The sequence below is a fragment of the Carcharhinus amblyrhynchos genome, chromosome 1 (genome assembly GCF_965287045.1).
Source record: "Carcharhinus amblyrhynchos chromosome 1, sCarAmb.v2.hapA, whole genome shotgun sequence".
Classification (NCBI taxonomy): domain Eukaryota; kingdom Metazoa; phylum Chordata; class Chondrichthyes; order Carcharhiniformes; family Carcharhinidae; genus Carcharhinus; species Carcharhinus amblyrhynchos.
In genome coordinates, this window is record NC_137324.1 from 122,623,522 (window position 1) to 122,649,574 (window position 26,053).

General features: G+C 43.9%; 1 protein-coding gene and 1 non-coding gene across 4 annotated transcripts in view; one reads left to right on the plus strand and one right to left on the minus strand.

Annotated features, from left to right (window-relative positions):
- Positions 1-17,678: 17,678 nt before the first annotated feature.
- Positions 17,679-26,053, minus strand: part of acox3 (acyl-CoA oxidase 3, pristanoyl) — a 171,084-nt gene continuing 162,709 nt past the window's right edge. The window contains exons 18-19 of one of the 3 annotated variants that reach the window (XM_080191896.1): positions 23,095-23,156; positions 17,679-18,888 (exon numbers count right to left, since the gene is read on the minus strand). In XM_080191896.1, coding sequence (XP_080048022.1) covers positions 18,885-18,888; positions 23,095-23,156 — 66 coding nt within the window. In that variant the 3' untranslated portion in view covers positions 17,679-18,884. Of the gene's footprint in view, positions 20,115-20,512; positions 23,157-26,053 lie in introns of those variants that run through there. The other 2 variants (XM_080191877.1, XM_080191887.1) reach the window with 2 other exon arrangements.
- Positions 20,962-21,150, plus strand: LOC145351360 (U2 spliceosomal RNA). The gene has a single exon (XR_013888392.1). It is a non-coding gene; the product is annotated as a U2 spliceosomal RNA (small nuclear RNA).

The following is a 26,053-nucleotide window of genomic DNA, read 5'->3' on the forward strand; positions in this document are numbered from 1 at the left end:
ACACGTTAAAGAAGCTATCCCCTATGGACAAGCCCTCTGTATACACAGGATCTGCTCAGATGAGGAGGATCACAACAGACACCTCTGGATGCTGAAAAATGCCCTCATAAGAACAGGATATGATGCTCAACTCATCGATCGACAGTTCTGACACGCCACAGCCAAAAACCCCACCAACCTCCTCAGAAGACAAACACGGGACATGGTGGAAAGAGTACCTATCATGGAGCAGAGAGGCTACGACATCTTCTCCGGAGCCTTCAACATGTCATTGATGAAGACGAACGTCTTGCCAAGGCCATCCCCATACCCTCACTTCTTGCCTTCAAACAACTGCACAACTTCAGACAAACCATTGTCCGCAGCAAACGACCCCGCCTTCAGGAGAACTGAGACCAGACACCACACAACCCTGCCACAGCAACTCATCAACTTGGATGCCATCATCTCACATGAGAACACCAGGTACACGGTACATACTCTTGCAATTTGGCCATTACTGGGACTAGATTTTACACTTGATTTATTTAATTGAATTAAAATTTCACCAGTCGCTGTGGTTAAGATTTGAACTGGTACCCTCAGAGGATACAGCCTGGCCTGAGTTACTAGCCCTGTGCCATAACGACTACTCCACTATCTCCTCAAGTTGTTAGAGTACTCAGAGACAGTGGCGGGAAATTGACAGGCGGGTGAGGCTCGCAGAACGGAATTCTCCATTGGCCTCATGCGGAATTTACAAGCCTTGCTCAATTACCGGAGTGTGGGTTAACACTGCGATCAAAAAGTTTGTGAGGAAGTTCAATTTGAAGCTGTTTTTTTCAAACCTCATCAAGTTGCCACTTCTAAATTTATAAAGGAAAACATTTTAAAGAAAAGCAATTACAAAAACACATTTTAAAGTGTTGCCCCATTTGCTTGTTCATGGCAAATTTTGTGCACGGTGGTATGTCAATGAATTTGAGCAGAAACTCATCACTTTTCAAAATGGAGCCAGGTTCAGCATAATTAGCATCAGAATTGATCACTGCACCCAAGTGGAAACTCGAACCTTGCGTTACAATTGAAAATACAGGAAAGATATTCATTTGGAGTATAATCTTCACTGCGATTATTAACTCTGTAAATTATACTTAGAACTCATTTAACCTGATAACAATGTATAAAAAATCTCTGGATCAAGCCCTATTTAGATAATTTGAATTACGTAGAATATCTGGCAAGTAGATATATAGTACACAAACTCTTCAGCCAATGAATCCATGCCAGTATTTAAGTTTCATTTCTTTCCTTCTTCTCTCATTTAAATCTATCATCATAAATAATTACTCCTTTCTCACTCATATGCTGGTCTAACTTCCCTGAAAAGCATCCTGCTGTTAGCTTGGTACTGTCTGTGGCAGCAAGTTCCCACTATTTGAGTAAAGGTGCCAAACTTCCAACTGGATTTCTTGGTGAGTATTTTATATTGATGACTTCTGCTTATGCTCTCCCCATAAGAAGAAGCATTGGGCTGGATTTTATGGGCTACCTGCAAACAGGAAAGCAGAAGTGTGGACCCCTAAGAAAGGGTGCCATGTCATTGGCAGAGTGCCTCCTAAGAGCCAGCTTTATCTTGCCCACAATTTTACAAGTGGCAGGGAAAGCATTGGTTGGGTCAACCTCCTATCGCACAATTGAGACCTTTATGTAAACAATTGTGCCCACTTCAGGGCTCAAACCACAGATTTAATAGTAGTGGGAGAAGCCTGTGCAGCCACAGGGAAGGCAGTGGGTGCCTCCTTACTGGGTCCCCATTGCCAATTCAAGGCACTCTCCCATCCCTGCATAGTTTTCTTTCCTGCATCCATCCTCGCCACAGTGTCTTGTTCCATGTACACCATGTCCCACCATCACCACCTCCCCCTCCCCCAACCCTCATCCCCATCACTGAATATTGGCTCCTTGTGGAGCAATCCCAGGCTTTAGCCCTGTAACCCCACATATTTACCCTACTAACCCCCAGGACGCTGAGCAGCAATTTAGCATGGCCAATTCACCTAACCCACACATCTTTGGACTGTGGGAGGAAACCAGAGCACCCGGAGGAAACCCATGCAGACACGGGGAGAATGTGCAAACTCCACACAGGCAGTCACCTGAGGCCGGCATCCCTAGCACTGTGAGGCAGCAGTGCTGATCTTGGTGCTGGTCTTGGTGTCTCCAATTTCCCGGCAGCTTATGCAGTGGGATTTCTCCCTGGAGATGGCCTCCCTGGAGATGGTCTTGCCTCACAAATTTAAAAGCCCACCAGCCAAAAAATTAAAGTGGGGCAAGCTGGCCAAGTGGAAGTGGGAACACTCCTGATGTTCTGTTGCATTGCGAGGAGCCCACCCTCAGTGTCTAATCCAGCCTACTGTGTCTACATTTAATCTGTCTAAAACTTTCATTATTTTATAGCCCTCTATTAGGTCATCCCTCAGCCTTATATTTTCAAGAGAAAAAAGCCCCCCATGGTCAATTCTTTCCTGATATGTATACACATGCAATTCTGATATGATCCTCATAATTTTTTACTGCACTGCCTCCAGTGTTTCCATATCCTGTTATTAATTTGGTGACTGGAACTGCGCGTAATGCTTTGAGTGTGGTCTAACCAGGGTTCAGCACAGGGTTTTGCATAGTTTTTCCACTTAATTCTGTCCTTCTAGAAACAATGCCCAGTGCTTATTATTATTTATGACCATGCTAACTTGTGGCTCAACTTTTAGTAATTGATATACTTGAACTCTGAGATCCCTTTTTATTCTGCTCCACCCAGACTTGCATCTTTTAAGTAATAATTCTTCCCTATTTCTCTAATCAAAATGCATTGCCTCACATTTATCACTGTTGAGCTTCATTTTCCAATTATTTGCCCATTTTGGCTTGTTTGTTAATGCTCTTCTGTAATGTGGTGCAATCCTCTTCAGTATCGACCGCCCCACCCAGATGGTGCCATGTGCAGATTTAGAAATGGGGTTTTTTATTCCAAAGTCTAAATTGTTTATTTAAATTGTGAAGGCTGCAACATCAATTCAATGTAATGCAACTAGTAGGTGCCATACATTAGCATTCAAGTGAAATCTTATGACTATTTACAATTCAGGCAGCTGCCAGTAAGAAAGATGGCGTTACGCAATTATTCACGGACAAAAAACACAGCGCTATTAAAACAAGACAGTATCACCGAGCAACAAAGGCAGAAGTGCCATCAACTATGGCACGATTGGCACCCTAATCATTCATAATTCATTGTGAATTTGCTGGAAAGTAAACAGAATTTAAAAATGAGTGAGAAATAAATGCACATGTCAGCCAGAAAATAGATCCCGACAACATTTGGAAGGAAAGCCAGCACTTTCAGCTTAGGAGCTCAGGTCACTCCTTGGAGATATATATATATATATGTGGAGCTGTATGGGGCATTGGTGAGGCCGCAACTGGAGTACTGTGTGCATTTTTGGGCGCCGCACCTGCGCAAAGATATTTTGGCCTTGGAGGGAGTGCAGAGGAGGTTTACTAGGCTGATACCGGAGTTGAGAGGATTGAGCTATGAGGAGAGGCTGAATAAACTGGGCTTGTACTCGTTAGAGTTTAGAAGAATGAGAGGAGATCTCATTGAGACGTATAAGATGATGAATGGGATGGATAGGATAGAGGTGGAAAGACTCTTCCCGCTCAAAAAATGACAATAGGACTAGGGGGCACAGCCTCAAGATAAAAGGGGGGCAGTTTAGAACGGAGTTGAGGAGGAACTTCTTCACTCAAAGGGTGGTGAATCTCTGGAATTCTCTGCCCATTGAAGTGGTGGAGGCTGCCTCGCTAAATATTTTTAAGACGCGGGTTGATGGGTTTTTGATAGGAGAGGGGATTAAGGGTTATGGGGAGAGGGCGGGAAAGTGGAACTGAGCCACGACAGATCAGCCATGATCTTACTGAATGGCGGGGCAGGCTCGAAGGGCTGGATGGCCTACTCCTGCTCCTATTTCTTATGTTCTTATGTTCTTATATCATTTGAAAACACAACATTTGCTTCATATGAACGCTGAAGAAAAGTTATCTGGATTTGAAACATTGGACCTTATTTCACCATTTTGATTCTAAGTTCTGGGTGGACTTGAAACTGGGAGTGTTTCAGATCCGACTTTTAGACCCACTTTCAGGCGCCTCCATACGCACTCTGCCTGGAAAAAATATCAGTGAGCCCGAATCACGCTGCACAAGCCTGTGGGCGGGGCTTATCACATCCAAAATCCTGCAGCTCCAATCAGCGCCTCCAACTGCGCATGTGCAGAAAATAAAGATAGAATGCTGCTCCCTTGCAACATCCCTCCCAGGCTGGACCCAGACATTGCCCACCCCCACAATATTACTGATCCCCTTATTCCCCATGCCCCTGCCACCCAGACTGGTCACAGGCCCCTCCCTCCTTCCTCCCACCAATCTCAGGCAGAGTGGCAATCCCTCTCAATCATCTCAGGCAGAGATCCACCCTCCCCCCACCAACCTACAGATATCAGGCAGGGTGGCCCTCCCTCACCTTTACCCTGGACCCTCCAGCACAAAACCCCCATCTCATCTGGACTCCGATGGCTGCATGACGCCTCCCTCTCTCTCCCCTGTCCCCAATCATTAACCTATATTTATCCCACACTCCACTCACATTGTCTGTATCTATAAAGACTATATTACCTGTAAAAACTCGCATTCCAATTATTATCATGCAATTGAGTCTATGTCTATATGTGCCCTGTCTATGAACCTAACTCTCCACTCACCTAATGTAGGAGCAGTGCTCCAAAAGCTTTACCAAATAAACCTGTTGGACTTTAACCTGGTGTTGTGAGACTTGTGATACAGCACTGTGCTGAATCATTGAGGCACTCATTCCCCAGTGCCCCCCTCCCCCTTTCCCCACGCCGCCTCAGTCAGTGCCATCGCACTGACCCTCGAACTGAGAGGCAGTGCTGGAAAAAAGTCAATGACCTTATCTGTGCAACAAGGGTGAATGCTGAACCCTATTTTCCATGTTCCCCAATATCTCCCCCAGATCCTCCCATCCCAGCATCCTCCATGCTTCCAGCTCCTGACCCCCGAGCACTTCCTTCCTTTCCCCCCAGTGAGCCCCACTGTGCTTGCCCTCTAAGGGCCACCACCTGATACTCTGCAGGACTCACAGCACCATCTTTTACATGGCTCCCCCTATCTTCACAGAAGGAGACTAATTTCAACACCCATGAGAAAGCGAAGACAGGGTGTGGTGAGCCAGGCCTCCCTGTCCTCACTCCCTTTGAGGAGCAGGCGCTGGAGCTCTCAAGGGAAGGGCTGTCAGCAGCAGCATGGTCAGGCTGCCATCCAGATGTGAGCACCTGTCATTTCTCCACTCACTTTGAGTGGGGAATGAGTTTTGGGTGCGAAGGGCAAGTTTAAAGGAGATGTATGAGGCACGTTTATTTGCACATACAGGGTGGTGGTTGCCTGAACTCGCTGCCAGGGGAGGTCGTGGCTGCAGATATGATAGTGATCTCTAAAGAGTATCTTTACAGCTATGTGAATGGGATGGGAATAGGGAGGGTCCCTGGGAGGGTAGAGAGTTACAATCAGATGGGCAGCCCAGTTGCTACAAGCTTGGAGGTCCGAAGGGCCTGTTCCTGTGATGTAATTTTCTTGGTGCTTTGTTCTGTGTTCAGTGGAGAAATGTGAATCACATGTTTTATATCCCGGATTCCTCTCCATCCCTTGCCCTTAATTTTGTGTCCTGTGTTACAGGGACACATCCGGACACCTCAAGGGGCTTCTTGATTACAAGCCCAGCCTCTCCTGTTCAGGGCAGCTTGGCCAAATCCTTGGAGGATATGGGTGAAGGGGCCTCTGTGGGTGGCACCGTTTTGGTGTCAGCTTCCATCATACAACTCACCATCCCAGATATTGACTCATCGATGGGTCCAGTTAGTGGTGAGGCTTCCAGGTTACTCTCTGGTGAGTGCGACACAGCTGCTGATGTACATCGGGTGGAGGAGGGAATGTCTGAGGCCTCTGGCACACAGGGACCTATTGGAGACAAGGACTCAGTTGACCTCAGGCTACATGCTGGTTCTCTGAGATCACATCTCCCTCAGCTGCTGGAAATACAGCAACAGAACCAGGGAATGCAGGAGAAGCTGACGGCCACACTGGACCAACTGTGAGGCTGTTGGGAGGAGTCCCAAAGCTTTCAGCTGGACCAGCTATTGCCTGTTTTGCATGCTTCCCAGGCCCACACTGCAAGGGTGGCGTCTGCAGTGGAAAGCCTGGGGCAGGGGATCCGCACCATGAGCGGCAGGCTCCAAACAATGGCCAAGTCACAGCAGGCCACAGCAGAGGGACTGAACAGGCTTCTCGAGATTCTGTGGCCCATGGCTGGGACGATCAAGACCTTAATGCGGGACAGCGCTGAGACACAGCGGGCTGTGGCTGCAACCTATGGGAATGTGGCTCATGGCTGAGGGGCTGCAGAGCCTGGCCCTGACTCAGAGGGCACTTGCTGTGACCACTTATAAGTGGCCCTCCACTCAGGTGGTCATCACAGAAGGCTCAGATCCATGAGTAGGATGCAGATGGTCCTCCAGGACTGGCAGGGCCAGGTGATGCTAGAGCTTCTGGAGCTCACTGCAGAAGCACCACCATCCCACAGAGCGATCCAGGGGCCCACAGGAACCCCAAGAGAGGAGGAAAGGCTCGAGCCCATGCTGGGGCCTTCCAGCCAGGAGTCTGTGGCTGTGGCCACACCTTCTGATTCTCCCTTCCTGACACCAGGATATCTCAGGGGCAGCAGGATGAAGAGGGTGTCATGGAAACATCCCAGATACCTGGAAGCAGGCCAGAGTCTTCAAGGTCCAGGGCCTCCAGAGAACACTGAGTGCATCAGAGGCCATGGGGGTGAGGTAGGCAGCTGGTCCCCTCCACCTCTGATGTACAGTCTGGGGAGACACTGAGATATAATGGTAGGCCACGTAATGTTAGGAAGTTGATGTTGCACTAAGATGGCATGGGTGAAGGACTGTGCTAGTAAGATAGATCTTTAAGCATGTTAACATTTTCCATTCACAAGTTTTTATGTTAGAACTTATTATTTAAACAGCTTTATTGTCATCATTAAATGCTTTTTCACCACCCACCTGTGACTAATTTCTCTCAGATTTGTTTGGAACAGGAATTCTGTTCTATTGATGATCGCCAGAGTGATGCTTCATGTTGCTGTCAGTTGGGGAGGCCCCTCAATGCTGTGTCACTCAGAAAAGGAAGCCATTGGTTCCTCAGAACACATGAGCAATCCCCACCTGCCCCAGGGCCCTGTATGGAGGTTTCAGATTCCTTACCCACGATAGAGACTTGGGCCCAGGTGCCAGCGTGCATACGGAGCTCAGGTAGGAGTCAGACTAGTTTGCACCAGGACTTCATCATAATGGTGCTGAGTGAGTTGTCACCACCCTCCTGCCTGCCAAAAAATTTGCTAATGCAGCTCGGATGCGACAATGTTGCAGGAGAAAGAAGGACTTTGGGGAGGGTTGATGGAAGCCACAGACCTGGCGACTGAACTGGTTGGTGATCAGGGCCTTCCCAGCCACCGTCGCTTGCCTCATTTGAGCTGTGAGTCCTCCAATGTCTGGATAGTGTTCCAAGGTGTGCATTTCCTCATCACCCTTCTCCTCCTGCTGGTCATCCTCCTCTCCAGCAATGCTCGGCTGGTCAGCCTCCACGTCCTCCATCTCCTCCAAGAGGTCACCTCTCTGCAGAGCCAGATTATGCAGGGCACAGCACAGCACCACAATGCGGGAAGAGATCAGGGGGCTGCGTTGTGGGGTCCCACCAGATCAGTCCAGGCGCTGGAATCGCATCTTGAGGAGCCCATGCGCCTCTCCACTATCGTGTGGGTGGCTACATGGGCCTCATTATTGCGGGTCTCTGCCTCAAGCATCATCACCCATGTCCGAAGTGGGTAACCCATATCACCCACAAGGCACCCCAGCCTGGGCTCCTCCTCAAAGACTTCCAGGATGTTTGAACTCTTGACAATGAAGCTGTTGTATGCACTGCCTGGGTGCCTTGCGCAGATGTGTATAATACTCACATTATAGTCACACATTACTCGAAAATTCAGGGAGTGGAACCCCTTGCTGTTCATGAGTCTGTAAGAGGGGCCTTGTGGGTGACAATGGGTGCAATCGATGGCCCCTTGTACATTTGGCATCCCAGCCATGGCTGCGAACCCTGCAGCCTGAGCTGCCTGATGGACCTCGTCCAGGTTAAATTTTATGTGCTGCCCTACCCGGGCATTCAGGTCTCTGTGACCTGCTTGACACAGGCGTACACAGCTGACTGGGAAATGCCACATACATCTCTGCTAGGGGTCTGGAAGGAGCCAGTTGCAAAAAAGTTCAGAGCGGTTCCCCACCCACCACCCACCACCCACCAACTCATTAGAGCCTAAGAGGGCAATCTATTGGTGAAGCCACAAGACATTGAAAGGGTGTTAAATGAATATATCATTGAAACTCTACAGTGCAGAAAGAGGCCATTCAGCCTATCGAGTCTGCACCGACCACAATCCCACCCAGGCCCCACCCCCATATCCCTACATATTTACCCACTAATCCCTCTAACCTATACATCTCAGGACACTAAGGGGCAATTTTAGCATGGTCAATCAACCTAACCCATGCATCTTTGGACTGTGAGAGGAAACTGTAGCACCTGGAGAAAACCCATGCAGACATAAGGAGGAGAATGTGCAAACTCCACACAGACAGCAATCCACACAAGAATCGAACCCAAGTCTCTGGAGCTGTGAAGCAGCAGTGCTAACCACTGTGCTACCATGCCACCCTATGCAAATACGTGCAAATACTTCTTCTCAGTCTTCAATCTGGAAAAGGAGAACATAGGTACACAAGTCAGGAAAACGGACCATGAGGAACTTGAACAGTTTGATAAAGGAAATGAGGAGGTATTGGAAACTCTGACCGGATTAAAAGTGAACAAGTCTCTAGGCCTGGATAAATTGCATCCTAAGCTTCTGTGGGGGGCGAGGCAGGAAATTGCAGGGGCTCTGGCACAAACCTTTAATACTTCTTTGACTGCAGGGGAAGTGCCAGAGGACGGGAGGATGGCTAATGTGGTTCCACTTTTCAAGAAGGGTGGTAGAGATGAACCAGGAAATTGCAGACTAGTGAGTACCATGTCTGTTGTAGAGATACTATTGGAAAACATTGTGAAGGAGAGAGTTAATCTCCACTTGGAAAGACATGGGTTAATTTGCAGAGTCAGCAATGGCTTTGCCAGAGGGAAGTCGTGTCTAACAATTTGATTGAATTTTTTGAAAATGTGATCATGTGTGTGGATGAGTAAAGTGCAATTGATGTTGTTTATAATGATTTCAGCAAAGCCTTTGACAAGGTCCCACATGGGAGACTGACTGAGAAGGTTGAAACACATGGAATTTGGGGAAGCTTGGCGAAATGGATCTAAAACTGGCTTAGTAATAGAATGTAAAGGGTAGTGGTAGAAGACTTTGAGTGACTGGGGGCCAGTGTCTTGTGGCACACCACAAGATTCAGTGTTGCCCATTATTGTTTGTTATATACATAAATCATTTAAATGATAATGTGGGGGTAATGATAGCAAGTTTACAGGTCACACTAAGATTGGGAGGGTGGTTAATAGTGAAGAAGGAGGCAGTAGGATATAGGAAGGTATGGATTGGTTGGGCAGACGGGCAGAGGAGTGGAAGATCATATTTAATCCTGATAAGTGCAAGGTGATGCACTTTGAAAGAAATAACAAGACAACGGAATATTTAATGAATGGCAGGACACTAGAAAGCTCAGAGGAACAGAGGGATCTTGGGGTACTTTTTCATAGATCCCTGAAGTTGGCAGAGCAGGTGAATAGAATAGTTAAGAAGGCATGTGGGACACTTGCTTTTATCAATTATGGCATAGAGTATAAGAGGTAATGTTGGTACTGTACACAATGTTGATTAGGTCACAGCTGGAGAATTGTGCGCAGTTCTGTTCACCTCACTATAGGAAGTCCAGAGGAGATTCAACAAGATGTTTCCTGGGATGGAACATTTGAACTATAAGAAGAGACTGGATAAGCTTGGATTGCTTCCTCTACTCAGAAAAAGCTGAGGGGGGACATGATTGAAATGCATAAAATTATGAGAGGTAAGGACGGGGTGAATAGGAAGCAGCTGTTCCACTTGGTTGAAAGGTCAATCTGGAATGCACTGCCTGGCAAGCTAGTGGAGGCTAGAAACCGTACAACTATAATAAGCATTTGGATGAGCACTTAAAACATCATAACATTCAAGGACATGGGACAAGTGCTGGAAAATGGGATTAGCGCGATTTTATGATAGCTATTGTTAGTGCAGATTCAATGGGCCAAAGGGCCTTTTCGGTGCTGTACGACTCAATGACTCTGTAACAGCTAGCTCCATCTCATCTCTGTCGACTCCACTAATGTTGCTAAGTTATCAGACAGCTGCCCAACATTTAGAAGGGCAACCGCCAAGAAACAAAATAAATACTTTGCAAAAGTTTCTTAAACTGGTAATCGGCAGTGTAAGAATAGTGGAACCACTGGAAATTCACATTTGGCAGCTTGTCTAAATTTGTATAAAAATATTCAACTCTGTTCCAAATCATAGACAAATAAGAAAACACGAGAAAAATCACTGTCTGCTCTGAGCCAAATGTGCTGGCTCTTTATGGATGAAAACTTGGCTTCATTTCAGCAACACTAGGATGGTAACAAACAGAAAAATCCAATTACTCAAGTTTTTTCCTAATATGAAGAAGGAAGGCCATCATTACAGAGGAATCAGTTTGTGGAATGTATCTGTCCTTCACAGTGGTGTTCACTGATACTAATCCTCTGGAGCACAGTGTTTGTGAATGCCAATGCTTAGGGTTGGGAAGTAGAATTTGAAAGTGCAGGTTTTTTTAACAGCCGTAATAAAGGATGTGAAAGCTGGCAATCTGAAATAAAAACAGAAGGCACTGGTAAAATGTAGCAGACCTTAACTACCAATTGATTTTTCTTTCAAATTAAAATTGTGCTTCATTTTTCCAGAAGGGTAAAGATAGCAACTAGTTTGCATTTTTTTTTAGTTCATGGAATCTTTACAGTGCAGAAGGCGGCCATCTGGCCCATTGAATCTGCACTGACTACTATCCCACCCAGGTCCTATTCCCATAACCCCACACATATGTGAAGTGGAGCTGGCTATTACAGATTCATCAAATCTGCACCGGAAAACCTTGCCCATTGTGTCAAGGAGTACAATGAAGTGTCATTACCGATCCTGAGGTGGGGGGGATCAGTATTTGGAGCAGGATCTGGTTCCATGTGTCCCTGCACCCCTTTTACAAACACTGAGAGTTCTAACCGATGTGGGACAGGTGCTTCTAGCACCAGCTGTCCTCATGGCAACACCGGAGAGATGACATCATTTGACACTGTTTCCAACAATTGCATATATTTTCCTGTGTAATGCTGGCAGACCTGCGATATTATCCTGGCAGAATTCGGAATGACAACACTGGACTCAGCTGCAAAATCACTTTGAGAAAAATGTCTGACTTTCAGATCCTCCTCCTCTCACCCATGGAGCAGCAAGGTGCTATTTTGAAATTCCCAGATCCCTCTGGACTAGGTACCTGTGGTCCTTTATATTCATCTTCCCTTTCACAGGAAATGGGATAAGTGCAATGTTGGCCACTTAGAGAACGAAACTGGCAAAATTATAGTGGGGAACCAGAAAAGCACATGGGGTTAAATCAATACTTTGCATCGGTCATTACAGTTGGAAGGTACTAATAACATTCCAAAAATATTAAATAATCAAGGGACAGAAGGGGCGGGAGGAGGGTGGAATAACTAAAATAGCTATCACTAGAGAAAAAATATTAATGAAACTACTTAGGCTAAATGCTGTAAGTCTCCTGGGCCTGATAGGTTGCATCCTAGGATATTAAAGGAGGTAGATGCAGAGAAAGTGGACGCAGAGGTCGTAATCTTCCAAGAATCCTTAAATTCTGCAAACATCCCAGAGGATTAGAAAACTGCCAATGTAATACCTTTATTCAAAACACTGACAATGTAGGCCATTAATCTTAACTTCTGTCATTAGGAAAATGTTAGAATCCATTACAAAGGATATAATAGCAGAGTGTTAAAAAATACATAAAATAATCAAGCAAAGCAAAGTCCAAAGATGTGCGAGTTAGGTTGAGTGGCCATGCTAAAATTGCCCCATAGTGTCCTGAGATGCATAGATTAGAGGGATTAGCGGGTAAATATGTCGGGATATGGGGATAGGGCCTGGCTGGGATTGTGGTCGGTGCAGACCCGATGGGCCAAATGGCCTCTTTCTGCACTGTAGGGATTCTATGATTTTAAGAGGGCATAATCCACACCTCTACTTTCTCAGAAGACTTAGGAAATTTGGTATGCCAGCTACGACTCTCACCAATTTTTATAGGTGTGCCATAGAAAGCTTTTTTTCTGGTTGTATCACAACTTGGTATGGCTCCTGCTCTGTCCAAGACTGCAAGAAACTACAAAGGATCGTGAACGAAGCCCAGTCCATCACACATATCAGTTTCCCATCGACTGACTTTGTCTACACTTGCTGCTGCCTGAGGAAAGCAGCCAACATAATTAAGGACTCCTCACACCCTGGGCATACTTACTTCCATCTTCTTCCTTTGGGAAAAAGATACAAAAGTCCGAGGTCATGTACCAACTGACTCAAGAACAGCTTCTTCCCTGCTGCCATCAGACTTTTGAATGAACCTATCTTGTATTAAGTTGATCTTTCTCCACAGTCTATCAATGTAACACCAGATTCTGCGCTCTTTCCTTCTCTATGAATGGAATGCTTTGTCTGTAAAGCATGCAAGGAACAATATTTTTCACTGCATACTAATTCATGCAACAATAATAAATCAAATCAAATCAAATCAGAGTCAGCATGGCTTCATGAAGGGGGGAATCATCCCTGATAAATTTATTAGAATTTTTTGAGGTTGTAATGAGCAGAATAGATAAAGAGCTACTTAATAAGAGCCTATGGTATTGGGGGTAGTATATTAGCATGGATAGAGGACTGACTAACTAATATATGACAGAGAGTTGGGATGAGAGGCATTTTCAGGTTGGCAAGTGGAGTGGAGTGGAGTGCCAGAGGGATCAGTGCTGGGGCCACAATTATTTGCAATATAAGTTACTGACTTGGACAAGGGAAGTGAATGTATGATTGCCAAGTTTCTGGATGACACAAAAATAGGTGGGAAGCCAAGTGGTGAGGATAAAACAAAGAGTCTACAGAGCTATACATACAGGTTAGGTAAGTGGGCAAAAACTTGGCAAATGGAATATGATGTAGGAAAATGTGAAGTTATGCATTTTGGCAGGACGAATAAAGGAACTAAATGTTATCTAAATAGAGAAAGACTGCAGGAAGTGGTGGCACAGGGGAACTTGGGGGTCCTCATGCATAAATTACAAAAAGTTACCATGCAAGTTCAGCTAGTCTAGGAAAGGCAAATGAAATGTTGGTCTTTATTTCAAAGGGAATAGAGAATAAAAATAGGGAATTCTTGCTAAAGCTCTACAAGGCAGTAGTTAGACCACACCTGGGACACTGTGAACAGTTCTGGTCCCCTTCTCTAAGGAAATATATACTGGCATTGGAGAGAAAGTTCACAAGGTTGATCCCAGGAGCAGAGGAATTTTCTTGAGGAGAAGTTGAGTGGGTTGGGCATGTACTCATTGGAATTTAGAAGAATGCGAGGCACCTCATTGAGACATGGGCTTGACAGAGTCGATGCTGAGAGTCTAGAACCAGATGTTATAGTCCCAGAGTAAGGGCTCTCCCATTTAAGGCAGAGACAAGGAGGAATTTCTTCTCTCAGAGGGTAGTTAATCTATAGAGGCTGGGTCATTAAGTATGTTCAAGGTTGAGATAAATAGATTATTAATCAGTAAGGGAATCACTGGCTGTGGTGATAAGGTGGGAAAGTGGAGCTGAGGACGATCATATCAGGTCAGTCATTGAATTGGAAAAGAATTGATGGGCTGAATGGCCTACATCTGCCTTATGGTCTTTTGGGCTATAGCTGGCTGGAAGCCAAAAGTGCTGCCTTGCTACACATCCAGGAATAGAATGGATTTTCTGGAATTTAAATTCTGTTCTTGAACCTTCACTTATTCTCGTTTTTTCACGTTGCCCTGATTATTTAGCAAACTATGTCAAACCTTACTACAATTCACTAACAAATAACATTTTAAATGTGGCCTAAATAAGGCTAGTGCCTACACTTCTCAGTCATGGTACCTACACTGCCTTTGCTCCAAATACCATTGCACCTGGATGCAGAGGATCAATGGCTGTCGATAATGTCTATGCTTGGGGTCAATAATAGGTCAATATTTGATTATACAATCTGATATCTGCAGTAAGAGTTACTGCTGTAAAAGTATTCCCATTATGGGTAATTTTAGGATTGTTTAGCTTTTCCTATGGAAATGTGTAGTACACCCAACCCAAAGAGACAGTAAAATTGGCCGGATCCCAATCAGTTTAATAGCCTGATTAAATCTCATGAGATTTAATTTGCCCATTTAAACTGATACCAATGGGGTTAACACAGCTGTCAAGCAACATTAGCCACTATAATTTTTTTGCATGTTGAAAATAATGAAGAATTCCACAGATTCACTATCCACAGAGAAGAAATTCCTCTACATCTGTGTCTTAAATCGAAGACCCTTCACTCGGATTATAGCGTCGGGTCCTAGACTCTCTCACAAGGGAAAAACAAACCTTTGTGAAGTGCTAGCTTCCCCGTAGACCTCGTTATGCTATGATTGTACAACACTGAACCTTTTAAACCACGACTCTAAGAATTTTTTTTCTGACTGTTGCTCTCACATTAATGTACACTTTCTAATACACTCTCACTGACCAACATTACTGACATATTTTCAGAAACTCGTTAAATTGAGTTTCTTTCTTTCACCTACAAAATATTCCTTCACACTGAGTTTATGGCAATGTCAAGATGGCAAATGTCCCTGGCATTCAGCCACTCACTAATTCCACAGTAGGTATCTTCATGAGAGAAATGCAGCCATATTCTACACAAAGCATCCTTTTAGTTCTTTTCCTGACATCATAAAAGTAATGTGCTACTTTTAGTTTTATTTGTCCAAGATTGCAAATTGAGCAATAGTAATTTCTTTTTAAATTAAGAAAATATATAAAGTTTAGCATATATTTAACTATAAAACCATTATAATTACCTGCTGCGCATTTTTAATGTGAATGGCTGGCATCTTGATTCTGTGTCTGTAGTGACATTTCTAAATCAACATTTTTGGACATTTATGCACTCACAGCGGTTGACTGCTCACAGTGATGAACAGGGTTTACAGGGAGCGCTAATTAGCTATTTGTTCTTTGAAAATCATTTACAGGCAGGAATTTGTTGTTGCTTTTGATATCCTATTGCTGGATCAAATAAGGCTTCGTGAGCCCAAACTTATTGGGAGCCAGACCAGGGAAGCTATTGTGCTAGAGGTGGCCACCTAATTGCTCAGCTCAGTCCTTGCTGTCCACTTAAGGATTGTTGGTGGGTTCCTGTGCTGCTGGCCCCATCAATTGTGGTTGATCACACTAGAGCCGTGGCAGCCCCACTGGAAGAGGGGGAAACAGCTGAGGCAGACAGGAGACTTTGAGGATGACTCAAAATGGACGTGCCCTGAGAGTCATAAACTTAAAATATAAATAAAGAAGGGTCAAAGCAGGCAGGCCTCTCAGAGTGGGGAGAAAACCCTTCAGGTGGTGTGTTTGAGGGGCAGTCTTCGTTGCTGCCAGACTCCTCTTTAGGGGATGGAGCCTTTGACTCTATAGCTCCCCCCCTCACCCCCGCCACAGAAAGGTCATATCCATTTTTATTTATATTAATTTATGGGATATGGATGTCACTGGCTGACCAGAATTTATCACCCATCCTTAACTGCCCTCCATTTCAGAGGGCATTTGAGAGTCAACCACATTGCTGTGGCTCTGGAGTTACACGTAGGCCAGATCAGACAAACATGGCAGATTTCCTTCCTAAAGGAACCAGATGAGTTTTTCTGACAATTGACAATGGTTTCATGATCATCAGTAGATTCTTAATTCTAGATTTTTATTGAGTTCAAGTTTTACCATCTGCCATGGTGGGATTTGAGCCCAGGTTCCTAGAACATTCCCCCACTCCCCCCCAACATCCCTTCAGGGCAACAGCCACATTCCTCAGGCAATACTTTAATAATCTGCAACTCTTTTCCGCTATTCACACATTCTGAGCACTTAATGGACACTTCTGGCACCTTCCCAGCCTTCTTCTTCCTCATTTACATTCCCTTTGTCTCATTCCACCCCCCACCCTCACAGTATAAATCTCTGCTGATTCTCTTTGCTCTCAGTTCTATTGAAGTGTCATCTGGACTCAAAAGTTGGCTCAATTCTCTCCCCACAGATGATGTCAGACTTAGTGAGATTTTCCAGCATCTTCTGTTTTTCAGTATTTTGCTTTTATTTTCCCAGAACATTACTCTAGATCTCTGGATTACTGGTCCAGTGACAATTTAAAAGCAGTTAAGGCCACTTTGCTAGAAGCAAAATATCAGTGAGTCCTTTAACTCACCCCAAGCTTCAGCCTAATTATGTAAATTGACTACCCATCTCAGTTCAGCATGCAGCCAATCTGCAGTCCAGTCTGTTTTTGGGAAATATTCCCTGGCAGAGTGAATGCATAAGGGAGCTAACCAGGCACAATGTTCCTAACCCTTGCCACCTCTAAGCCCACTACCCCAGGGCCAGGAACATTATTCCCTTAAAATCAGCTCCCCTGACAAAAATAAATTTAAAATATTGTGGGATCACACGTTGAAAGGACCAAAGGTGTGAGTTATTGGGTGTAAAGCGGATGGCATTCATTCTTAAAGCTACACTCTGATAGAAAACGGGGAGAGGTGATTAGAGCAAGATAATAAAACAGGACTGCTATATTTAATGAAACAACTTTAAAGGTCAATCCACTGGAGGCCTTTGATGGAAGATGTGAGAAGCTCAAACATTTGTTCCAAGCATTTTAAAAGCATATCTTAAGCTTGGAGTAATATTACAAAATGATAATACAGAGCAACTTGACAATTGTCCCTGTGCTTTCCCAGTGTAAAGGCACATTTATATTTTAATATTTTATGGCACATTTTACTTTGCTGTATGGTACTGTACTTTGCTGCTTTATCAATGTATTAACTTGTGGGTCATTACAAGTGGCAAACTACAAATGCCAATCATGTTATCAACACTGGGAGCATACACTCTGCATGTTCATTGACTCATAACTGATGGGTACATTGGTGCTAGATATCTGTCTTTCTAATATTTACTGTTTACCTTCTTACAGTAAGGCCACATAAGTTCATAACTTATCTCTCCAATACTTCAGACATTATTCAGAGACCACAGACTTTGTTAGGAACAGAAGTTATTTATTGATGAGAAACTATTTTCAAGAAGTTGCAGCCCTAAGCTGCCTGAAGCAGCGCTCCAGCCTTTACATGTTTACTATGTGGCTACCAAGATGTATCCTAACTGAGAAAGGATGTCACTCCGTGCAGTGACCAGTCATCTCAGTTCCCATTGGTCCTTCAAGTCAGTTGACCCCTTCCTGTTGTACTGTCTTAAAGACACAAACACCACATACACAACAATCTCCTTATTCAAATGTTTACTAAATGCTGTCCTTATATACAAGCATGAAACATGTCATTATGGAAGCCCTTTTTTAAAAGGGGCCTCTTTCAGCTCTCTCTGGTTAGTGCCAGCATCTCCACATCATCAGAGGTATAAGCAGTGAAATGGATGTCTCCGGTGCGTAGTGAGTCTCAGAAGGAGGACTCACTACACACCGGAGGTGTACTGTGATGGAGCATGAGCAACATGATAAATATAGTGGTATGTGAAAGTGTTCAGTGTAATCCTTTGTAGCTTTAGGTCTTCATGAAGAATGTGACATATATGTTTTATGAGTTCTCTGCACATTTTGTAGTTACCAGCACTGCCATTAACCCTTCCTTTGTCTTGTGATCCAAACACGTTTGTGCAATCTCTCCTACTATTACCTTTTACTGACCTATTTTGTTCTACCCCTTCTTTAAGAGCATAAAATCCACCAAGTTTCTCCCTCTCTTTAGCTTTAAGGAAAATCATATGGACTTGAAGCATTAACTCTTGTTTTTCTCTCGACCTTTTGGTTGAGATCAAGTGTAGCATCAAGATGCTGCACTTGGCCGAAGTCATTAGTTACATTTTAGCTTCGTTTGAAACAATTTTTAAAAGTGGCATCTCGGCCTTTTAGCTAAGATGCAAATGAGATCAAGCCTTGGAGGAGGAGCCATGTCTACTCCAATCAGCTTGTCCCCTCTGATATGACGTGCTTGGCCAGTTCCCTGAGCAGCAGCGGGCACACTCCGGTCTGGAATACCTGGGAACCGATGGACTGTTACAATGGCCGGGTGGGAAGCCTTGCCCGCGATGAGCTGAAAGATGATGTTGATGAATGAGCTCATGATGCTCATGGCCCTGGAGGAGATGCCGGAGTCAGGGTGAACTGGCGTGGTCATGTTGTAGATAAACTCTCCTTCCTCCTTTTCTTCCATTTCTTGCAGCTCTTGGTCGCCCACTTCTTGATGATCTTTTTGCCGTCCTTCTTGCCAGCTGGTGCTCCATTCTTATCCTCCGTCATGGTTAAGCATCACCTTCAGTGGTAGTAGCAAGAGACCTGTCAGCAACTTGAGATGAGATTGCCTTTCTTATTCTGGATACTGCAATTTCTGTATTTTCAGTTCCTTTAACTGGTAAGTTTTTACCTCTGTGTTTTCTACATCACTGTGTCTTCACTAGCCTTGACATCAAGCCACAGTTTGATAAGTCTAAGATGTTATGAATTCATTATCTATGTGTCTCTGGGTGTTAAATTTGCACTCTATGGACATTGTAACATTCCAAGTACAGGATGTGCCAATGCTGTTACATTGGTTTCTGTCTGTAACAAGGGTGGGACCCTCTGGGAGAATGTCAGTATTCTTAGTCAGTTTGGGAGCCAGCCTACAAATGTCACAGACACACATGGAGACAGGAACAGGCTCCGAATTAAAGATTTGCAGATAGCAGACTGGCTCCGTGCTGTGGGCCTTTGAGGCAAAGATACACATTGGGAGCAGCAGTGTCCTACTTGACATAGCCATCGGTCTAAAAGTTTGCTTGTGAATTAGTGTAACTCACTCAGGAACCCAGGGGGATGGAATCTTGAAACTCTGTGAGATGGGCCGTTTTTAAGCTGTTCAAGTGGGAGAGACATTTGGAGAGAATTTCAAGGCAGGATCATCAAAGGTGAAGGTTGGAAACCCTCATGAGAAAGCCAAATGGTGGAATTTTGTCATTTTTTTTCAGAGGATGGAATTTTACACCCGGACTCTCCATGAGTGAAAATGGCAATGGCACGCAAAAAATCCACAGAATTTTGAAAGACTTTTTTCCTCACTGATAAGATGGCATTTTGCCATTTAAACCAGGCCCGCCACATGGGCAGAAAGATCCAGAACATACTGTGGAACGTCAGGAACCTCATTTTAATATATTAACATCTCATTATCAAGCACTCACTCCACATTTTGAGCCTGTACCGAATACTCAGCTGGCCCCAGCATGACGTTACGCCAGCACCATTTACAACGGCTCTACACATGTGTGTTCCTGGTACCTTCACCTCCGAGGGAGATATTGGAGGAGAGCACTCAGGCAGCCACTTCTTCTCAGCCTGTCCAACACTCAAGAAGCACCAGGGAAAATGCTGGAGATACAGATAAGTAGAGCCCGGAGCCAGGAGCGGGCAGGGGTGGGTGGGGTCACTCTTGCCTTACTCAGGATGGGGTTGGTGGAGGATTGGGTGGGTTTGATGCCATGATAAAATGGAGGTTCAAAGCTGTTGAAGGGAGATTTAAAGAATAGGTTTAGAGGGAATAATATCATTGGTTTAGATAACAATTTATATTTTTATGTATCTGTACAACAATTTAAATTGGTAGGGATAGATGTTATATAATAACTATGTATGAATTTATTAATGTACGATCACAAAGGGCATGCATATCAGCTCCACCATGTTAACAGAAGTTCATAATATTAAAAGACACAAAATGGATACCAGCTGGGTTAGCCACATTCCTGAACACAATTAGCTGGGATAATCATATGCTTATGTACAACAGCAGGGACAGCTACCACATATAGGAGTGTTCACAGAGATACTGACAGCTGGTGCCAGTATATGACCCAAGGTCTCAGATGGAATAAACTGGACAAGGAATATTGTAAGATATGTATTGTGTGCCTTGGCCAAGTTTATTCTGAATGCAGCATGATGGGAAACATAGTGGTAGACAGGCCAAATTCTTGAATACAATGTTATCTGTTTTTGGGTACATGAAAACAAGTTTAATCATAGGCTTCTGGCCTTTTGGCTAAGATCAAGTGTAGTATCGACATGCTGTGCTTGGTTGAAGTCATTAGGTTACATTTTAGCTTCATTTGAAACAATTTTTAAAAGTGGCATCACGGCCTTTTGGCTAAGATGCGAATGAGATCAAACCTTGGAGGAAGTGCAATGCCTACCCCAATCAGCTTGGATCATGTAGATCAAGCCCAAGACAGGAGGTGAGAGCCCTGTCTTGTCAGCTTGGATCGAGAATGCCTCAACTTGCTGAGACTCTGAATCAGACTTGATTTGATTGAATTGCATTAAAATAAAAAAAACCCGTTTTTCTCTCCACATTGGTTCTCGGCCTTTTGGCTAAGATCAAGTGTAGTATCGACATGCTATGTTTTGTTGAAGTCATTAGGTTACATTTTAGATTCATTTGAAGCAATTTTTAAAGCTGCATCTTGGCCTTTTGGCTAAGGTGCAAATGAGATCAAGCTTTGGGGAAGGTGCAATGCCTACCCCAATCAGCTTGGATCATGTAGATCAAGCCCAAGACAGGAGGTGAAAGCCCTATCTTGTCAGCTTGGATCAGGAATGTCTCACTTATTGAGACTCTGAATTGGACTTGATTGGATTGAATTGGATTTAAAAAAAACTCGTTTTTCTTTCCACAGATGCTGAGAGACCTGCTGAGTTTTTCTAGCATTTACTGTTTCACTTCTGTGGAATTAAGATTCCATTAGCTAGATTTCTTGATACTCCACTCACCCTGCTTATAAAGTCTGCACCTGTCAATATTAGTACCATGTTTTCTGCACTTGTCTTAATCCCTGCACCTGATCAAATAGTTTAATGGTTGGCAATCATATTATTATTCATACCTGCTATTTCAGAGCAAAGGCTCTGAATAAAACAATTAATTGGAAAAAATAACTTCTTCACAATAAGGCTAGTGTCGATTAAGCTTATTATTTTAGATTTTTAAGTTAGCAATGGTTGAGATATTTTAAATCAATTAGAGGTGCAGGATTAACTTGCAATTTTGTGTAAAGTGTTAAAATGCTTTCCATCTATGAAAGTAATTATTTTTGAAGTTCAGTCACTGTTATGTAAATCACTGAATCAGCCGAATTGAATACAAGGTCCCAATCCTCCATTGTTTAAATAATACCATGGGATGCTTCACACCTGCATGAACATGCGCATAGGACTTTGGTTTTTCATCTCAATTCAAAGATGACAGCTTTAACAATTCATTCTAAAGTTCGGCAGTTGGGCTTGAATCCATAATCTTATAACTATGAAACTTTTATCAATTGAGTCAAACCGAGGCTTAGAAATATTTAAAATAGGACACTGCTTTTCATTTTTAAATGACAGTACTATAAGATTCACAATCACAATTTGCTATATGTTAGCTGTGGCTCAGGTGTTGACATTCTAGTCTTTGAAGGTTGCTCCAAAACTTGCATACAACAATCCAGGCTGGCATTCCAATACAGTGCTGAGTGATTATTGCACTGTTGGAAGTGCTATCTTTTGGAAGGCCCCATCTGTACTCACAGATCTCATGGCTTTATTTATAGAAGAGTTGTACCTGTGCCCTGGTCAATAAAATTTATACTTTAACTGACACTACACAAAAAAAATGATTACCTGGGTACAATCACATTGCTGTTTGTGTAAGCTTGCTTTGCATGAACTGGCTGTTTGCTTTCCACATGACAATACTGGGGGGATTTTGACCCCGAATAGGCAGAGTGGGGTCAAAATCCTGTGAAATTCTAAAAGCCCGGTTCACTCCGGTGTCACCGTGCTTTCCAATTTTCATTGGCCATCAGCAATGATGTAATCAGGTTCATGACAATAATGAGCTAGAACCTGATTATAATAAATTTGGATATAATTAACTAGTCCCCTTACCAAATTATCCTCCCCTCACTGAATATTCATATTGTTTCAACAGGTTTTTAAAAACATAAACCTGTTGAGCGGATGCCTTCAGGCGCAAAGGTAAGCATAGCCCCGATGGAGAGGGACATGGTGAGGCAGAGTCAACCTGTGCCACAGGGATGTACCTGGGGCAAGCATTAGTGACAGCATCACTGTTGGGGAGGGTGGGGGAGAGGAGAGGTGCATTTACATACGGTGGCAGTGAAAGAAATTATATAAATGCAATATATATAATTCTTTTTATTTTCAGTTCACATCTGGAGGATACTGTTCCAATTTTTGCCCCAATGATGCTTTCTTTTTGTTTGGAGCGCTGAGTTCAAAATTTACCTTAGGACTGTTTAATTGTACATGTAAACCTTTGTACAGAGTTAAATTGTGTGCAATGCTGACTCCTAGTAGCTAGAAATCACGGCTGATTAATGCCTCATTATATTTTCATTTCCAGCTGTTACTTAAATGGAGCATAAATTAGAGCTTTGACTTCATGCTTCCAACCGAAGGCTTGTTGGCGCAAAATTCAACCCACCACGATGGTCTCTCAAGTACATTCTTGCCCTGAAGGACTGCTGCCCATAGATTTTTGTAAATCTGCAGAGACAGAAACAGCAACAAATCCATGATTTCTCAGGATTAAAAACTCCAGAGAGAATTAACGTAATAGTTAAAATAGTTATTGAAGAACCTGAGAAAGCAGTTACCCAAATTTGTTTTACATATTGCAGAAACCAATTATTGTTGGTTAATTTGTTACATAAACAAATATACTAAAAATATACAAGGGAAAAAAGAATATTTTGCTTACTTCTCATATGGCACCTAGTGACAGGATGGACAAATTTTGAATAAAGAATAGGTTTACTACAATTTTGAAGTCATAGAAAAGTGACCACACCGTGGACAGCACAATGACTAGTACTGGAACCCACATTCTGTTCCAGTCTTTGGAAACTGACTGTGGAGTTTACACATTCTTCTCGCGTCTGCATGGATTTCCTCTGGGTGCTCTGTTTTCCTCTCATAGTCCAAAGTTGCGCAGGTTAGTTGGACTGGCCATGCTAAATTGCCCCTTCGTGTTTCAAGATGTGTAGGTTAAGGGGATTAGCAGGATAAATGAGTGGGATTATGGGGATAGGATGTATATAAGATGCTCGTTCAGTGAGTTGTTGCAGACTTGATGGCCAAATGGTCTCCTTGCGCACTGTCGTATTCCAGGAATGATCAAGTTTAATATGATCTGCTCTTGGATTTTGAAATACCTTACATGAAATGTTAGTTATGTAACTCTGTGTGAAATGATATATAACTAAATCAAATGGAGTGGGAGATGTTTGTTCAACACCATTTTAGATTATTTAGCTCTGCAACTCAGTTTTAAACACTCGTGCACAATCAGACAACCAAAGGGAGATGGAGGTTCCATTAATCAATGATCACTCTGTCCACAACACATGTAAAAATAAAAGGCAGACCCATAACAAAGCATGTTCTGCCAGAAGTGCCAAGTGAAAGGTTTTTAAAAAATTCATGAATGGGAAATGGGAGCCACTGGCTAGACCTCCTTGAACCGCTGCTTTACTAGGTAGTCAGAACATCCACAGTGCTGCAAGGGAGGAAGTTCCAGGACAGGATGGTAAGTGGTTTGAAGGTAAACTTTCAGTTAGTGGTTTCCCGTGTGTCTGCTGCCCTTGTCCTTCTTGATGGTAGTGGTTATGGGTTTGGAAGATGCTTTGCAGGAAGCCTTGCTGATTTCCTGCAGTACAGTTGGTATGCACTGCTGCCACTGTGCATCAGTGAAGGGGTGAATGATTGTGGATGGGGTGCCAATCAGATTGCTTTGTCCTGGATGGTGTCAAGCTTTTTGAGCATTGTTGGAGCTGCAATCATCCACGTAGGTCGGTTGAAAAGATTAAGGCTCACGGAATACAAGACCAGGTATTTAGATGGATTGATAACTGGTTTGGTAAGAGGAGACAGAGAGTAGTAGAGGAAGGGTCCTAATGGTGTGCCGCAGGGCTCAGTACTGGGACCTCTTCTTTTTGTAATATACATAAATAACTTGGAAGAGGGAGTAAGTGGTGTGATCAGCAAATTTGCAGATGACACTAAGATGGCTGGATTGGCGGGCAATGAGGAACAGTGTCTGGCAATACAACAGGATATAGATAGGCTGGTATATTGGGCAGATACATGGCAAATGGAGTTTAACCCTGATAAATGTGAGGTGATGTATTTTGGCCGAAATAATGTAGGGGGGAGCTATATGATAAAGGGTAGACCTATAAAGAGTATAGAAACGCAGCGGGACCTGGGGGTGCAAGTGCACAAGTCTCTGAAGGTGGCAGTACAAGTGGAGAAGGTTGTGAAGAAAGCTTATGGTATGTTAGCCTTTATAGGAAGGGGTATAGAGTATAAGAGCTGGAGTCTATAATGTTGCAGTTGTATAGAACGTTGGTTAGGCTGCATTTGGAGTACTGCGTCCCGTTCTGGTCGCCTTACTACCGGAAAGATGTGGAGACCCTGGAGAGACTGCAGAGGAGGTTTAACAGGATGCTGCCTGGTATGGAAGGACTGGGTTATGAGGAAAGATTGAGCAAACTGGGGCTGTTTTCCCTTGAAAGAAGGCAACTGAGGGGAGATCTAATAGAGGTGTATAAGATTATGAAAGGTATAGATAGAGTAAACAGTGGTTAAGCCTTTTCCTATGTTAGAAACGCACATTACGAGGGGCCACAGACTTAGGGTGAGGGGGGCGAGGTATAACACGGATGTTAGAGGGAGGTTTTTCACACAGAGGGTAGTGGGGGTATGAAATGCTCTGCCAAGCAAGGTGGTGGAGGCAGGTACGCTGGAGTTGTTTAAGAGTTACTTAGACAGGCACATGAGTGGGTTGGAGATGGAGGGATATAGGAGATTGTTTTAAATAAGGTTCAATAGCCTTGGGATGTCCCTGGTAACGTATAAGGATGTGGATGATACTAATGTTTTTCTCTTTTAATTCACAGGTGCTTCGGTCCGCCTTGTTGTCCAACGAGGGGCATACACGCGATGGGTTGTATGAGGGCTGCTCTTGGTTGTTTCGAGAATAGCCTAGTACTTCATGTCGTTAGTGTACGCTTAAACTGGGCCAGATGCTGGGCAACATGACAGCTCAGTGACTATCACTGTTTGCTGTGCAGACACATGGATTTGGGCCTGTGTCTGTGGGAGATTGCGCATTCTCCCCGTGCTTGCGTGAGTTTTCTCCAGGTGTGCCGGTTTCCTCCCACACCCCAAAGATGTGCTATTAGGCTGACTGGTGTAATAAATTGTCCCTAAATTAGTTTTCCCTCAATGTGGAATGCCATAAGCACAGATAAGGATCATGGGTGGACGGGGGACTCGTAATGTTAAAATGGCAGCGCGGGCTCGTTGGGCCGAAGGGCCTGTTTCCCGGGCTGTTTTGTTCTTTGTTCAAATGGAGAGTATCTCATCATACTTCTGACTTG